Here is a 17,073-nt window from a genome sequence, read left to right as displayed (position 1 = left end):
TATATAAATGCTTTTTAAACAATCTTACCATCTGTCTTAAAATAGAGATCTGTTCCAAGGGAGAGAAATGGCAAGGGCTAGGCATTTGGATATAAGTGATTTGCCCAGGATCACATAGTTAGAAGTATCTGAGGTCAAATTTGAACCCAAGACCTTCTACCTGTAAATCTGGCTCTCAATCCACTGAACCACCCACCTTCCCCTTTTATAAATGCTAATTGTATTCTCATTGTTATTGTCAACTCTCCAATAGCTTTTGAAGCGTCTTCTATTGGTGCCAAGGGACCCTCAGCACCCTGAGCCTTCCCCACCAAGGCCAAACTTTCAGTTCAATTCAACTTGAACTTATCAATTTTTTTCTCTATGTAGATGATTCCCAGATCTACCTTTTCAGTCCTATTATCTCTCCTTAGCTTCAGTTCTGCATCATTTGGTTATCTTGAATTGGCAAAATAGTAGACATCTCAAAGTCATTATGTCTGAAACAGACCTCAGTATCTCTTCCCCCAAACCTTCCTCTCTTCTGAATTTTGTTCAGTGCATCATCATCCATCCTCCCAGTTACCCAAGTTTGAAACCTATGCCAAATCTTGTTATTTCATACTTTGCAGTATCTCTCATCTAAATCCCCTTCTACTGATGCACACAATCACCACCCTAGTTCAACTGTCACCTGGATTATTGGGCTAGTCTTCTAACTGGTCTTCCTGGATCATATATCTGCCCACTTTAATCTATCCTTCATTTAGCTGCCAATGTGGTTTTCCTAAAGGGCAGGTTTGAACACATCACCATCACACTCAATAAAGTCCTCTGTTTGGTATTTAAAGCTCTTTATAACCTAGCCCCCTGCCGTCTTTCCAGCCTTCTTACACTTCATTCCCTCTACATATTGTCATTCTGTCACTGTTCCTTCTTTGTTTCCAAGTGGATCAGTAGCATCTCTAGGGTAATGTCTTATCTTGTGAGTGAATTGTATTTAAGTGAGAGTTCTGCAAAGTCATCAGCCTCACTTTCTCTTCCAAAGTCATCAAAGTCCAAGGCCACAACAAAAGCCAAGATGATTGGTGATGGCCTGGAATGCAGTGGATGACCTTGGCTTCTTTAATGTCTGACCAAGCTCCAAGTGTGCTACAGTGACTGCTTCAGCTGCCTTCTACACATTCTACACATCCATTCTACACTGGCCCACTTGCTTTACCTACCACAGGACACTCTTGTTCCTATATTTGTGGCTGAATTGGTTGACCCTGTCCTCCATATCTGGAATTCCCTTCTTCCTCACTAGCTCTCTTTAGGATTCAGTTCAGCTCTCATTTTCTACAGGAAGCTTTTCTGCTTTCCCCTAATCCTAGTGCCTCCTTTATGAGATCACTTTCTATCTCTATCTATCTTGTACTTATCCATCTATTTTCACTTATTCATCTATTTTCAAAGAGTTGAGTTCTCCCATTCAAATATAAGGATAGAGACTAGTTTTGACTTCCTTTGTATCCTAAATGCTTAACAAGTAGTCTGGGTATATATACATAATAAGCATTCAAAGTGATGAATGCTTGTTGACTGACTGACCAAGGAATTTAAAGTCAAAAGGGACCTAAGAAATCATCTAGTTCTGGGGTCCATTAATTTTTTTTTGTTTATATTTTGATGCCTATATTTCATTCAGTATGGTTGGTTTCCTTTGTAATCTTACATATTTTATTTTATGCATTTTAAAGTCACTAAACATATAAATACAAAAGCAGGAGAAGGCCTGTCCTCAGGGAGCTTACATTCTATTGGAAGGCTAAGAATCTGAAAGAAAAGCAAAAAAAAGTTGTCCTCTCCATCCATTCTCTCCATTCATAATAGAGGCTTCATCCCTCATCCTCTTCCAGTCAAGCAGCAATCAGATCCCTCTTCTCTCAGGGCCATTTCTCCAAATTTACTCCCAGGCTAGAGCCTCAGGTCTTCTCTTTATTGGCCAGATTGCTCAATGCCTAATTGCTTATCTCCAGGCAACAGTTTTCCTTTTTCACTCAGAAAAAGGCCAAAAGCAACCAGAACAATCAGAGCAATGTGCTGTTAAGATGTTTCCCAAAATAACCAACAGTAAAACAACAAGGGTTGGAAGGAAGCAGGTGAATTGAAAGATTAAGTAGCAGAGTAAAAGACCTAAAAAACCAAGGGGAAAAAAAGGCAAAAAGGACCTTAGGAAAATCATCTAGTTCTGGATTTTTTTTTTTTTTTGCTTATTAACAGATATTTTGATACCTGTATTTCAAAATGGTTGGTTCCCTTTGTAATTCTACCTATTTTATTTTTGGCATTTAAAAACATTATTTGGGGCAGCTATTTCAAAGAGAAGGATGGTCAAAAGTCGGGAGGGCTAGTTGTGTGACCCTGGGCAAGTCATTTAACTTCCATTGCCTAGCCCTTTTGCCTTGGAACCAATACACAGTATTGATTCTAAGTTGGATGGTAAAAAGGATGGTTAAAAAAAAAAAAAAGGCCCAGATTCATGGGGACCTGGACTTAAATCTTATGGGACCCAGAGCACATCATTTAACTTCTCTAACTTCACTTTTCTTATCTGCAAAATGAGGAATAACCATGCCAGCACTTCCTACCTTACAAGGTTTTAGTGAGGAATAACACACTTTGTAAAGCTTCAAGGGATATAGAAACATGAGCCTTTGATAATATTATTTTGCCATATTGCATCCCTTATCTTCAAAGGAGAACCCAGCCAGACTCTCTTATCTAAACTGATGGCAAATGTAAGATTTTAACTTAGAAAAGATGGGGAGAAAAAAAAGTTGGTTAGCTAGCACCAGTAAAGCCTATTTCAAATGGTGAGAAACAGGGTGGAGTGTTAAAAGGAGGGATGTTATTATCTGAAGGTCAAAGCTTTATGAGGGAAATCATTTTCCTCAAAGGGGAGGAGGGAATTGGCAGACCAAAGCAGCAGCCAGCCACTTAAAGAGATTTTAATATCACTGGGCCTTCCACTAGGCCAAAAGGAAACATTTCGTGCTTGCCTTTTGTGAGAAAGGAAAAAAAGGAAGGAAAAGAAGAAAGATTTCAGTTTAAAATTTTTAAATTTAAAAAAAGGACAGATAAAGCAGGAAATTAAGTTTAAGAGGAAAAATCCCCTTGAGGATAGCCTCTTAGACTTGACATTTAGCAAGTAAGAGGAGAGGAGTTGTTTTGTGGTAATGATTTTGGGGGGAAGGGATTGAGCTGAAAGATGAATAAATTGGGTTTATGGCTTTCCAAAGCAAGTTTCCATTACATGTAGCAGCTGGGGGAAGAGTCTCTCTTCTGGGCCAACTAAAGTGAAACACTCTTTGTTTAAGTAGGGAGCCAGAGAAACTTCTTTCGAAGAGCCGCCAGTCTGGATTCAGGGATTAAGAAAATACCAAGGGTTTATCAGGAAGCAGAACGGCTGATGCTGTAAAAATTTGAGGGTGGAGGAGAGTTTCCCTTCGGGAAAATAAACCTGACCCACCCACTGGCTGCATTAATGTCTAGAATTCCTGTTAAGCATTCACTCCTTTGGCTTATAGGCTTTGTATAGTGCAGTGGTCCCCATTCCTTTCAAATTGGGAGACCCTTTTTTTAAATTAAAATGTCGCTGCCAACACCCCCAGAGCCACACCACACACCCACATCATTGTCGTTGATACTGTATCGCCTAACTCAGAAAATGTCTTTTTCTTTTATTGTGTCTGAGTCCGTGACCCCATTTTCTTGGCAAAGATACTGGAGTGGTTTGCCATTTCCTTCTCCAGCTCCAGCAAACAGGAGTGAGAGCCTTTAGTGACAAACATACGTGGCGAGTGCACGAAAGGCTTTGCGGACTCCTTGCAGTAACCCAGATCTCCGCAACAGCGCCCAGCTTTGGAAAACCACGGCTACTAGAAGAAAAGAGGATTGGGGGGGTGGGGGGGGGGGGAAGTAGGGTGACGGGAGAGACTTTAGAATTTTCCCTGGGTCTAGGTTTTCATATCAACAAAACAATGGGTTTGGCCTCGATCTCTAAGCTCCCTCGGGGTTTAGCTTTTCTGGCAAAGCCGATCCCCTGGAGAGATAGGAGCGCATGAAACCCGGTGAGTCATTTATTTCAGTGTCAGTGAGTTTGTAGGATTCTTTCCTGAGTTCGGTTTTGAAAGCAGTAACGGCTGCAGGAAGTGGAGGTGGGGGCAGGAAGTATTACTGATTGGAGGAGGGTGGGGAGGAAAAGCGTACCCAAAGGGGAGCCTGGAACTCTAAAGACTATTTCACAGTTTTTCTCCGGACACTGTCTCTTTAGGACTTAACAAGGACAACTGGGCAGGGGGTGGGGTAGGTGCACTGGGGTGATGGGAAAATGTTACAGATCTCAAATAAGGACCAAATCCCCAAACACCAGTGAAGGCAGTGCGAAATCTAAGAGCACTGGCTTTGTTATCCTTGTTCTCAAAACAGGCGGCAGGAGTCCATGTGACCCCTGCTGCCCTAGTAGAGACCCCACCTAGTCCGTGCTTCCGCGAGAGGCTGGCCACACTCGTGGCTGATGGTAGAGAGAACCAGAAGTTCTCTTGCATCCAGAAGACTAAAGGGGATAAGGCGGAGAGGGAAACCTCCTTATTCTTAGGATAAAAAGGGATTGGAATGGGTTGTCTCACTTGAAAAGATTGACTTTACTCTCTCCTTAATTTCCATAATCCTAAGGAAACCGGGGCAGCTGGTTTACGCGACTGGTATTTGCAAATCAGGAGCTACTTCCTCAGTTCTCAGAATTGCTCATCTGCCTAGCGCCCTGCCTCTAAGAAGGGAACGCAGGGGCTCTTGTCGCCGATTGTTTGCAGGGAGGCTCATAAGTAGCAAAAAGAGGATTATTTTCTAGACACTATCCCGTTACTGAGGGAGATGTATAGTCCAGTTTAATACATAAAAAGAACTAGTGATTCAAGTTGTCCAAAACTTTAATAGGGAGACTCCACGAGATCATAAAATTCTGCATTAGGAAAGTTTAAGTAGAAGGACAATCAACAGTCCAGTCCAGAGAGTCAAAAAGCATTTATGCTTCAGTTTGGGATTCCAGGAGTGTAATAGGTGTACCAGTAATAAACATTTATATGTCTCCTTAGGGCTAAAAAAATGGCTTTCTCAATCATTATTTTATTTGATTTGTCCTAGAATTCCATGAATGTGTCGTTATCCCCATTTTATAAATAAAGAAGCTCATATCACAGTAGTAAAGTGACCTATCTAAGGTCTCAAGGGCATAGGAAGGATTCCAATTCAGGTATTCCTGCACAAGACTCTTGCAGTCAGAATATTATTAGTGTGGGGCCCCAGGGCCACTGAAAACTAAATATTCTATGTACTTGGAACACTTCCAGCTATCTAGATGTATTAAAGAAGACAAAAAAATAAAATTGAGACCTTCAAAAGTGGACTTCTAGGACTTGAGTATAAAAAGGATTCAAACTCATAATGTTGTGGGGTACAGCCAATGTTGTGGGGTGTAATGGTGAACCCCTGGGTTTGGGAAGGATACCTTTTGCAAGAATGCAAGACTCCAAACTTAGCTTAAAAGTAAAAAGAGAGAGAATGCTTCAGTTCAGGCTGATGGTACCAAGGTGTAGCCTGGAGGTGCATCTCTATATCCATTTCAAACTAAAGGACAATAAAAAGATGATAATAATCTCAGGGTCCTATAGAAGTTATCAGATGTTCTTGGGTTAGGAGTCACAAGGACAGAAAGGAGCAAGGGAAGTTCCCTGCTTACAGTTTGCCTGGGTTAAGGGGTACAATGCCCATCTCAATTAGTGATAGAACCAAGATTAGAACCCAAGTTTCCTCCTTTGTTTTCTTTTTTTTTTTTTTTAAACCCTTACTTTCTGTCTTGGAATCAATACTGTGCATTGGCTCCAAGGCAGAAGAGTGGTAAGGGCTAGGCAATGGAGGTTAAGTAATTTGCACAGGGTTACACAGCTGGAAAGTGTCTGAGGCCAAATTTGAACCTAGGATCTCCCATCTCTAGGCCTGGCTCTCAATCCACTGAGCTATCCAGCTACCCAGCTGCCCCCTACTCCTTTCTTTTAGAATGGGAGGTCTTCTGATGAATTATGAGTACAGATTAAAGCATACTTTTTTCACTTTGTTTTTCTTGTGGCTTTTGGAGGGAGGTTATTTTGTAACATGAAAATACATTTTTCATTACTTCACGTATATAATTGATATCAGATTGCTTGCTTTCACAAGAAGGAGGAGGAGCAGAAAAAAGGGAAAGAATTTAGAACTCAAAATTTTAACAAATAAATGTTAAAAATGTAATTGAGAGGAGGCATCTAGATGACTCAGTGGATTGAGAGCCAGGCCCAGAGATGGGAGGTCCTGGGTTCAAATCTGACCTCAGACACTTCCCAGCTGTGTGATCCTGGGCAAATCACTTAATGCCCATTGCCTAGTCTTTACCACTCTTCTGCCTTAGAACCAATTTCTAAGACAGAAGGTAAGGGTTTAAAAAAAATTAATTGAGAACAATTTAATGAAATAAATAAAAATATACTTAAAAATAACGGATGATCTTAATCTGGAGTTCATGAACTTTAAAAAAAGTTTTTTGATATCTATATTTCAATACAATTGGCTTTCTTTGCAGTCCTATATATTTTATTTTATGTATGATTCCAGGAAAGGATCTACAGGTTTTGTCAAAGAAAAGAGATTAAGATCACTTCCTTTAAAGGCAGTTCTTTTGGTTTAGTTTCCCTTTGGTGGCAACTAGCTGGCTCACTTAGAATGCCATAACAAGATTTTGCAGTAGGATTCAAATTGAACATGGGAAAGGAACTTTCTAGCTGCAATGGAGCTATTCTGTGTCACCGAAAGAGATTAACAAAGGTTATCGTGACATCTGCTTTATTGGATACCATTGAAATCTGGATGGTGATCCACTAATCCCAACTGACAGGAAGCTACATGGTGCAGTGAATACACAGTTAGGCCTGGCATCAGGAAGACCTGAGTTCAAGTCCAGCCTCAGACATTTACTAGCTGTGTGAGCATGGGCATGTATGTCACTTAACCTTGTTGTCTCAGTTTCCTCATCTGTAAAATAAGTTGGAGAAGAAAATGGCAATCCATTCCAATATCTTTGCCAAGAAAAACCCCCCAAAAAAGGTCACAAAAGTTGGATACAACTGAAAAATAACTCAACAATAATGACAAGTTCAAGCTAAGAACTGGCCTGGCTTTACCTGGAGGCAAAGAAATAGGTTGAATGGCATATTAGTGTGAGGATTCTATGCTTCTTGGAAACACTCAAGGAGCTGTTTATAGGATCACAAAACTCAGAGCCAGAAGGGTTCTTAAAAAGCATGTAATGCAAACCTCCCATGTCTTACAGATAAGGGAAAATAGGTCCAGAGCAGTTAAATTTGCACAAAAGTAGTAAGTAGCAGAGCTAGGGCTTATACTCATTTCCTCTGATTCCAAAGCCAGTGCTCTATAGCATGCTAATTACCCATTATACAACTAATGATATAACACCACATCTTCTAGGAAAGATAGAGTGTCAGAGTGGATAGAGGGCTATCAGGAGTCAAGAAGACCTAAATTGAGGGGGCAGCTGGGTATCTCAGTGGATTGAGAGCCAGGCCTAGAGATGGGAGGTCCTACTTTCAAATCTGGCCTTAGACACTTCCTAGCTGTGTGACCCTGGGCAAGTCACTTAACCCCCATTGCCTAGCCCTTACCACTCTTCTGCCTTGGAGCCAATGCACAGTATTGACTCCAAGATGGAAGGTAAGGGTTTTAAAAATAATAATAATAATAATTTTAAAAAGAAGACCTAAATTGAGTTGAGATTCCATCTCTGACATTTACTAAAATATGTGATCATCATCAGGCAACTCCCTTGGACTTATTGACTAAATCATAGTCAGTTTGTCAGTTTCATGAGGGGAAGTTCCCACTTTGGCAGCTCTATGTATTGATGAAATCCTGGATTTTTTTTCATATTCTCTCCAGGTAATTTGGCACTCAGGAAGGATCATTTAGAAGAACTGGATGTATTTAAGGAAGAGAGATGGCTTCAGGGAAACATGATGACTATTTTCAAATATTTGAAGGCTTTTGTGTAAAAGATGCCCAGGTCAAGGAAGAAATGGATATACATGTAAATTTGATATAAGGAAATACTTCCTAACCAGAACTATCCAAAAGTATAACTGGCTGTGATTCTTCAAAGATCAGAATACCATTTGCTTGCTGTCATAAAAGGAAATCTTTTTCAAATGGGGTTGGACTTAATAATTCTTGAGGTCCCTTCTAACTCTGAGATTCTGTAATTGCTAAGATTTTCTGATATGCAGGTTGATGGAATGAAATGGAAATCAAGAGCCCTGGATTCCCTTCTCGGATCTGTCATTAGTCTGTGTTATCTTGGAAAGTCATCTTCTGGCCTTGGTTACTTCATCTATTACTAGGAGACTAGACTAGATTTCTAAATTCTCCACTAGCTTCATCATTCCTAAGCTAAAAATAGATATTCTCATAGGTTGCAAATCACTCATGTAAAAAAGAGTTCAACTCCATGCTGTGAGATACTTTGAGAAAAAATTAATGTACTTTCTGAGGGGAAAGGGTTGATTCACAGGCATTCTGAAGAGAAATGGGTATTGTTAATGGAGCAATACAAGCAAAGAGGTGGAGAGAACAAGCAGATGAGACATGAAAATTTAAAAAAAAAAAAAAAAAGGTTGCTGGGGTGCATGGTCAGCAAGTCCCTGCTGATCTTCAACCTAATTTCTGTCAAGAGCTTCCTGGAGCTGGCTAGATGGTCTTCAGGACTCTGTGGGTCCCTGCCTTGACCCATCGTGTTTGTTACACTGATCTTTAAACCAGACCATCCAGAGGTCACACCTGGGAAGAGCCAAGCTTTCTACTCCCTGAACAGACTGCCTACTATCTTCATAGCTTCCCAAATCATAACTCTCTTTCTGGTTAACACTCTTTTATGTGTTGTTTCTTCCATAAGAATTAAGCTTCTTGAAGTCAGGAACAGCCTTTCTTTTGTATTATTATCCTTAGCAGTTGGCACCATGAGAAACACATAGTAATTAAGGGCTTAACAAATGTTTTTCATTCATTTATCATCTGTCCTACAAAGTGAGTATATATACTCTATCTTTTCTATCTCTTGCTCAGTATGACTGATCATCAAAAAGCAGCTAGGTGGATTAGGGGATTGAGAGCTAGGCTTACAGATGGGAGATTCTGGGTTCAAATATGACCTCAGACACTTCCCAGCTTTGTGACCCTGGGTGAGTCATTTAACCTCCACTACCTAGCCCTTACCTACATGGTATTGATTCTTTGACAAAGGTAAGGGCTTTCCCCCATTACCCCCAATTTTCTTTGCCAATTGTGACGGGTATGATAATCAAATACTCAGTGACTCACTCAAAATACTTATGATTAAGAGTCTTACCTGGCTGAGCCATCCCTATCCCACTCTACTCTCCCCTTCCATTGTGCCCTTTGGAAGTTGCTTCTATTTTTTTGTTTGTTTACTTGTTTTTGTTTTTGTTTGAAACCTTACCTTCTCTCTTAGAATAGATACAAGTATTGGTTCAAAGCAGAAGAGCAGTAGGGGTTAGGCAACTGAAGTTAAGTGACTTGCCCAAGGTTACACAGTGAGGAAGTATTGTATCTAAGTCCAGATTTGAACACAGGACTTCCCATGCCCAGGCCTGATTCCCTATCCACTCAACCACCTAGCTGCCCCTAATAAGATAGATTTTTTTTAAACTCTTACTTTCTATCTTAGTAACAACTCTAAGACAAAAGATTGAGGATTTGGCAAACAAAGTTAAGTGACTTGCCCAGGGTAATACATTTAGGAAATAAGGCCAAATTTGAACACAAGTTCTCCCACCTCCAGGCCTGCCACTCTATCTACCATACCACCTCACTGCCCCTAGTTATAACTCTTCATCTTATAGTGTGACCTTCCAAGGAAAATTAATGTGTGTGTCTGTGAGATATAAAAACTGTTTATATTCATTATCTATGTACATGTTGCTTCTATTTAAGAAGCTAAACTCCTTGAGGGCAGAAATCATTTTATTTTTGTTTTTATACCTCCAGCACCCAGCACACATAATAATTGCTCAATAAATTTCTCCTTGAACTGAATTGTAGAGTAGTTCCCCCTCCCTACTTAGGACATGCAATTTTCTTACTCTAATCATTTCCCATAGTTCTGCTACTGAATTTCCTGGTTCAGGAAAAAAAAATTGGTAGCCTATATCTAAAAGCATCTGAATTCCCCTCCTCTCCTGGTCTTTTCATTTGCCTCCAGCCACTCACCCCTCTGCTTGGCCCTCCCCTCTCCCTACCCAGCCCTCTTCTTCAAATCTCTCTGCCCCCCTCCACACCACTGGTCCCTAGACAACTTACCAGCTTTTCTGATTTCACTGTAAACAGTATCAGTTCCTTTCCTTTCAGGAGCTGGAAAAGGTACAGGCACAGATTCAGTATCTTTCCCTTAAATCAACAGTTAAGATACTCTATCAAATCTTGGGTGTCTTTGGAGATATGGTTGTCTAGGACACCGCACATATTTCCCATTCTTTATCATTACCTCCTGATGAAGGGAGGAACTCCCCTAACAGGGTTATACCCTTTAGTTCATTCAATGCCCACCTACCCACTAGAATATTCCCAGATTCTCTTTGCTGAAGAAAGAATAAATTCTTTTTTTTCAACCCTTCACTTCTGTTTTAGAACTGATACTAAATATCTGTTCTTGGGGAAAAGACTTGTAAGGGCTCAGCAACTGGGGTTAAATGACTTGCCCACAATCACACAGCTGGGAAGTGTCTAAGGGTAGATTTGAACCCAGGACCTCCCATCTCCAGGCCTGGCTCTCTATCTACTGAGCCACTTCGCTGCCCCTAAGGATAAACTTTTCTTGCTTAGCCAACTTTCCTGTAATTAGAAACATGTACAATTCAGGGATACTCACTGAAGCGCAGGGAATACAAAGACAAAATGAAATATTCTAAGACCCCAGGGAATTTATGGTTTAATGCATAAGTAAATACAAAATACTTACCGAGTAAATTTTTGTTAATTTAATTGTAAAGTGTTTATACAATGCCTGGACATAGTAAACTCTACATAAATGTTATTTTTATCCTCATTAGAAGCAGAGGGGCAGAACAGCTGATGGGGGAAGAAGGGGAGAAAATTTTAAAAAGTTTGGGACCAGAAATAAGGCCACTTGGCACACCCAAATGCCTGCCTTAAATGCTAAGATCTGTGTTTAGTCTCCATCTGTCACTAAGCCTCTTGAACCCCACCCCTAACACCTGTTACTTAAGTCATTTAAGGCTTTCAGCTTTATGACTAACATATCATGGGGATGACCTGGACTTTTAAAGTAGTAGACTGATAACAGAAAAAAAAATCAAACTCAAGACCTTGAACCTGACCACATCACCCCCCCTTCTTGCCTCCTACTGCCCCTTTTCCCCAAACACACAAAATGACCTAGCAAATACTCTCTTCTTTAAAAATTATCCAAAATATCTTATAGGAGAAGAGAAAATGAGATTTTTCTTTCTGTTCTTCCCTAGAATTTTCTTCTCAGTTCCGGCTCTTGCAAATAAATGTTGCAACTGATTCCTGACCGCCCCTCTGGAGGGGAGTGATACATCCCTCCAAAGGTCCTCAGTGGTCTGTCATTCCTTCCTCATTTCCCATCATCAGAGTAAAAAAAAATTCTCCCACAGGGAATTTTGCTAACCTTATGGACCCACCTCACAATGTATCTGTTCTACTGGCTAAACTTGCTCTGCCTTAGGAATAGGAAAGATCTTGAGATTAACCCTATCCCCTTGTCTCTTTATGTTATCCATACAGATTTCTCCAGACACTGAAGAAATTGAGGTTTCTTGTAAAGGAACTATTTTCTTTAGGGAAGCAGATGGTTTGAGATGCTGGATATGTCCCAGGATTCCACTCATTATTCTTCAAACTACCAAAGACCTGTGCTACCTTTACAAGGAAAAGAGCATTTTGCTACTGTAATAGCTGGCAAAGCTATTCACTGAGTCTTCACTCAAAGGAGGAGACCTCTGTAATTATCTAAACTTCCAAACACATTAACCTGCAAACAACCTGGAGATAATTTCCTCCTGCACTTCCTCTTTCCCAAATCTGCTATCCTATATAAACATTGGCAAAATAAAGACATTAATTTCTAGGAACTGCAATTAGAGTAAGGCTTAGTGAAAGGGTGCAATATTTAGAAGGCAACCAATACTGGAAAGAGTACTAGACGTGGAGTCAGGAAGACCTGGGTTCAAATTCTGCCTCTGATACTTATTAACAGAATCAGCATGGGGAAGTCACTCAACCTCTCCAAATCTTAGTTTCCTAATCTCTAAAAAATGTTGGGGTCAAGGAAACCAGCATTTATTAATTTCAGGGTATGTGGCATGCCAAGAGTTAGAGATACAAAAAAAAAAAAAAGGCCAAAAAAATAGTTTTTGCCTTCAAGAAACTTAAATTCTAATGGGTAAGACATTCTAATAAATAATACATGGTATATGGGAAATGTCCTGAGAAGGGATGGTCTTAGCAGCTGGAGGCTTCCTGGAATAAGTGGGATTTGAACTGAGTCTTGAAGGAAGTAAGGAAAAGTAAGAGGCTGTGGTAAAAGGTAGGGGCAGTGGTCTTAATGCCCTCTAATATCCCTTTCCATATTTAAATTCATGATCCTGCTATAATCGGGGGGACTGGCCAATAAGGACCAATCATTCCTTAGAAGATGTTCCTTCATGTGCCCTTTGTGTAATCCAACCAATTCCAGCCACAAGTGACTGAGGGGCAGGTAGTGTGTGATGATGAAGAATCTTCTGATTGGCTAATGATCTAGAAGCACTGATGGCTTCTGATATATGGATTGGGCCCCCTTTGCTTCTTTTTCTTCTTCACCATTACTCTCAGTTTGCACATTCTGCTCCATTTCAGCAGCCCATAAGCCAATAGTCCTTCTAGCTCTTCAGCCAACTAAAAGACACAGTACCAGTACTACCACACAGGACCAGTCACTCGTGTTTCAAAGAAGACCCACCATATCTTCACTGATTGGATTGGAACCAGACCATCTACACTTGCTCTAAATGACCTACCAGGAAGGGCAAATCTGAGCATGCTCTAAGACCTGGGCCCTCATTGTCCAGTCTTCCCATCATACTGCCCTACTGTGATCCTTCAGCAACTTAAAAAAAATAGAGATTAACATCTAGTTAGACTAATGATTAAAATTGGAAACTACAGGAATAGGAAAATAAGAAGTTTCTTCTTCCCTACCTCCACCCCACACCTCAATCTCTCAGTTCCTCCCTTCTGTTGTACCAGGTGTCCCTCCAGACTGCTCTTGGTACCACTTGCCTCAGGGGTAAAGATTGCTTGTTATGACACCAGCCAACCTCCTATCCCATAGAGAAGCTTCTTTGGAAATAGATAATGTGTAAACTCTAAGTTTAATGATTTTTTAAAAATCACTTTGTAATCCTTTAAATGCTACTTGAATGTAAATGATTACTATCATCTGAATAATTAAATATTAGATAATGTGACTAATAAATCAAGGATAATCTTGATAAGAGCTTTAGAACTGATTTTGAACCACAGAATGTCAAAACTAGAAGGGGTCTCCCCTTAGTTCCCACCCCATTATACAACAAAGAAGCCAAGACCCAGAGAGATCCATATGTTGATCTGCCAGGGAGTTTGGATAGTCATAAGTTTGGGCTATGACAAGAACCTGGCAAAGTGGCAACTACACAACAGGTTAGGGCCTCTGGGAGAATGTCGCCAGCCTAAGTAGTAGTTCAGATACAAAGAAATGACAAATATAACAAATGATATTTATAAATAGCTATATAGTTTGCAAATTGGTTTACATACTTTTTCCTCACTTGTCCCTATGAGGTAGGTACTAACAGTATTACTATTTCTACTTTACAAATGAGGAAACTGAGGCTTAGAGAGATTAAGAAATGATCCCATAGTCACACAGCTAGTAAGTGTCAGAATCGGGGTTTGAGTATATTTGCCTGGTTGCAAGTCCAATTCTATACCTGTCATACCACCCTCATCCTAAACTCAAGGTTAATAACAACAATATCCATCAATGTGGTGCTTTAATGATTAAAAAGTCCTTGTTCCATTTTATGAATGAGGAAATGAGTCTCAGAGAGAGAGAGGTAGTTAGCAATCCAGGACTGGCTCTCCAACAAATGAGCCACCAGGCTGCCCCTGCATTGAGGATTTTTTGACTACATGGTCCTTCTAATATTTTTAGCATGAATCAAATTCTTTTTATACCATCAGCTATTCGGGAACTCTGATTTCCAGTACAAGGCTTACAGACAAAAAAAAACCTATTTTGTTTCATAGATTCCTATGTCTGGACTAGTTTCCCTCTTGAATTCTAGTTCTGCATATAATGCATAATATCCAACTTCTATTAGGCACCTCAAATTCAATTTGCCCAGAACAGAACTTTATTTTTCTCCCCAAAACCCACACCACTTCTGAATTTGTTTCTCCCAAGGACACAACCATTCTTCTAATCACCTAGGTTCATAACCTCATAACCTTCATAACCTCATCCTCAATATCTGATTCTCCTTCATGCCATTTATCTCATCGGTTTTCAAATCTTATTGATTCTATTTCCACAGCTTTCATATTTCATCTGTTCTCTCCACATAAACTGCCATCACCTTCTCTCAATCCCTCACCACTTCTAGCCTGGGCTATTCCAACAGCATTCTATTATTTTTTAACCCCTTAACTTCCATCTTAGGATCCAATATTGAGTATTGGTTCCAAAGCAAGAAGAATAGAAAGGGTTAAGCAATGGGGGTTAAATGACTTGCCCACAGTCACCCAGCTAGGAAGTGTCTAAAGCTGGATATGAACCCAGGACATCCCACCTCCTGGCCTGGGTCTCAATCCACTGAGCCACCTTCCAATAGACTTCTAATTGGGCTCCCTGACTCAAGTCAAGTCTTTCCTATTACCAGTCTGTTCTCTATACAGCTGCCAAAATTATCTTCTTAGCATTGGTCTGGCCATGTCTCCCCTGATAGAATATAAGCTCTTTGAGGGCAGGATCTATTTCATTTCTGGCTTTGTATATCTAGCACCTAGCACAATGCCTGACACAGAGTATGCATTTAATAGATACTTGTTGACTGACCGATTTCAATTCTGTATTAAATCTGGGATTTCTAACATGCATTCCATCTGTAACCTCTAGGACAGGGAGTTCTTTTTTTTTTTTAAACCTTTACCTTCCATATTAGAATCAATACTATGTATTGATCCCAAGGCAGAATAGTGATAAGGGCTAGACAATGGAGATTAAGTGACTTGCCCATGGTCACATAGTTAAGAAGTATCTGAGCTCAGATTTGAACCCAGGACCCATCTCTAGGCCTGGCTCTCAATCTACTGAGCCACCCAGCTGCCTCCTAGAATAGGGAATTCTTAACATTTTTTGTAACATGGACTCCTTTGGGAATCTGGAAGCCCTTTTCAAAATAATATTTTGATGGGGTCAGCTGAGTAGCTCAGTGGACTGAGAGTCAGGCCTAGAGATGGGAGGTCCTAGGTTCAAACCTGGCCTCAGATACTTCCCAGCTGTGTGACCCTGGGCAAGTCACTTAACCCCCATTGCCTAGCCCTTACCACTCTTCTGCCTTAGAACCAATACACAGTATTGACTCCAAGACAGAAGGTAAGGGTTTAAAAAAATAATAATATTTTGAGAGACATTTAAAATGAAATACATAGAATTACAAAGGAAATCAATTATCTTGAAATAATGTTATCAAAATAACTTTAAAAAAATACAGAGATCCCCAGGTTAAAGAACCACAAACTTTGAGAAGAGATTTGGCTGGAGGCTAAATGACTGGTTCTGGGATTAGTCATATTAAATTATTATGGCATATTCCAGTGACTGTGAGTTCACCACTTCAATGCATTCTGTATACCAAATGCAAGCTATTTTACTATATTCCATTGTGTGTTAGAAAGAAAAGAATGTTGAATTCAGGGGGCCTAGGTTCATACCACAGCTATACCATCTGTTATTTGTGTGACCTTGGGTAATTCCCTGTGGGAAGCCAATAAGAATAGATAAAAATCTGAGACTCCTCTTTTGACCTCTTTTGTGATCCTTGTGATTTCTTGTTGAAAAGTATTGTGACCTTATTGAAAAGCTTTAAGTTCCTAGCTAACCAGCATTTAAGAGGTTAACATTCTTCCCCTTTGGTCAGAAATGCAGCCAAGGCTGAAACCTTAGTTTAGCAGGGGCATTTGCCCCTGAGAAAAGTATTCTCAGACTTAGCTTGCTGATAATCACTTAACTGAAGTTCCAGCCTGGTTCTTATCTTCACCTTGAAGCTTCTAAGCCTGTTGTATTGCCTATGTTAAAAATACAGCTCCGTGTAGTTGTGGGAAACTATCCTTGTGCTTTTGGGTGAAAGGGAGTTTGAATTTCTTATATAATAAACTTGTGACTCAATGGCACTTCGGAGAAGCAGCTATGAGTTAACAGTCAAGATCCTCTCCTGTGTCCCTTATTTCCTTATCAACTAAGCCGTCCTCATCAGATTATTGGGGATGATAAATAGATCTCGAGATCTCTCTCCAAACCTCAGTCTTCTCACCTATAAAATGAGAAAGTTGGGCCTTCTGGGTTACATGACCAACAAGATGGAAAACTAGACATTCTCCAATCTTCCCTAACTTTTTTTTTATCTTTATTTTTATTTTTTTTAAACCCTTACCTTCTGTCTTGGAGCCAATACTGTTGGCTCCAAGGCAGAAGAGTGGTAAGGGTGGGCAATGGGGGTCAAGTGACTTGCCCAGGGTTACACAGCTGGGAAGTGTCTGAGGCCAGATTTGAACCTAGGACCTCCCGTCTCTAGGCCTATTTCTCAATCCACTGAGCTACCCAGCTGCCCCTTTCCCTAACTTTTCAAAAGAGAAATAATATGCCAA

General features: G+C 40.2%; 1 protein-coding gene across 1 annotated transcript in view; it reads right to left on the bottom strand.

The window, feature by feature from the left end:
* Nucleotides 1-17,073, bottom strand: part of PECAM1 (platelet and endothelial cell adhesion molecule 1) — a 105,851-nt gene that overhangs the window by 12,549 nt on the left and 76,229 nt on the right. The window contains exon 10 of the mRNA XM_044675162.1: nt 10,441-10,491. Coding sequence (XP_044531097.1) covers nt 10,441-10,491 — 51 coding nt within the window. The remainder of the gene's footprint in view (nt 1-10,440; nt 10,492-17,073) is intronic.

Source organism: Gracilinanus agilis, chromosome 4, assembly GCF_016433145.1.
Source record: "Gracilinanus agilis isolate LMUSP501 chromosome 4, AgileGrace, whole genome shotgun sequence".
In the NCBI taxonomy this organism is placed as follows: Eukaryota; Metazoa; Chordata; class Mammalia; order Didelphimorphia; family Didelphidae; genus Gracilinanus; species Gracilinanus agilis.
Note: the sequence above shows the minus strand (reverse complement) of the source record. Positions and strands in the feature narration are given on the sequence as shown.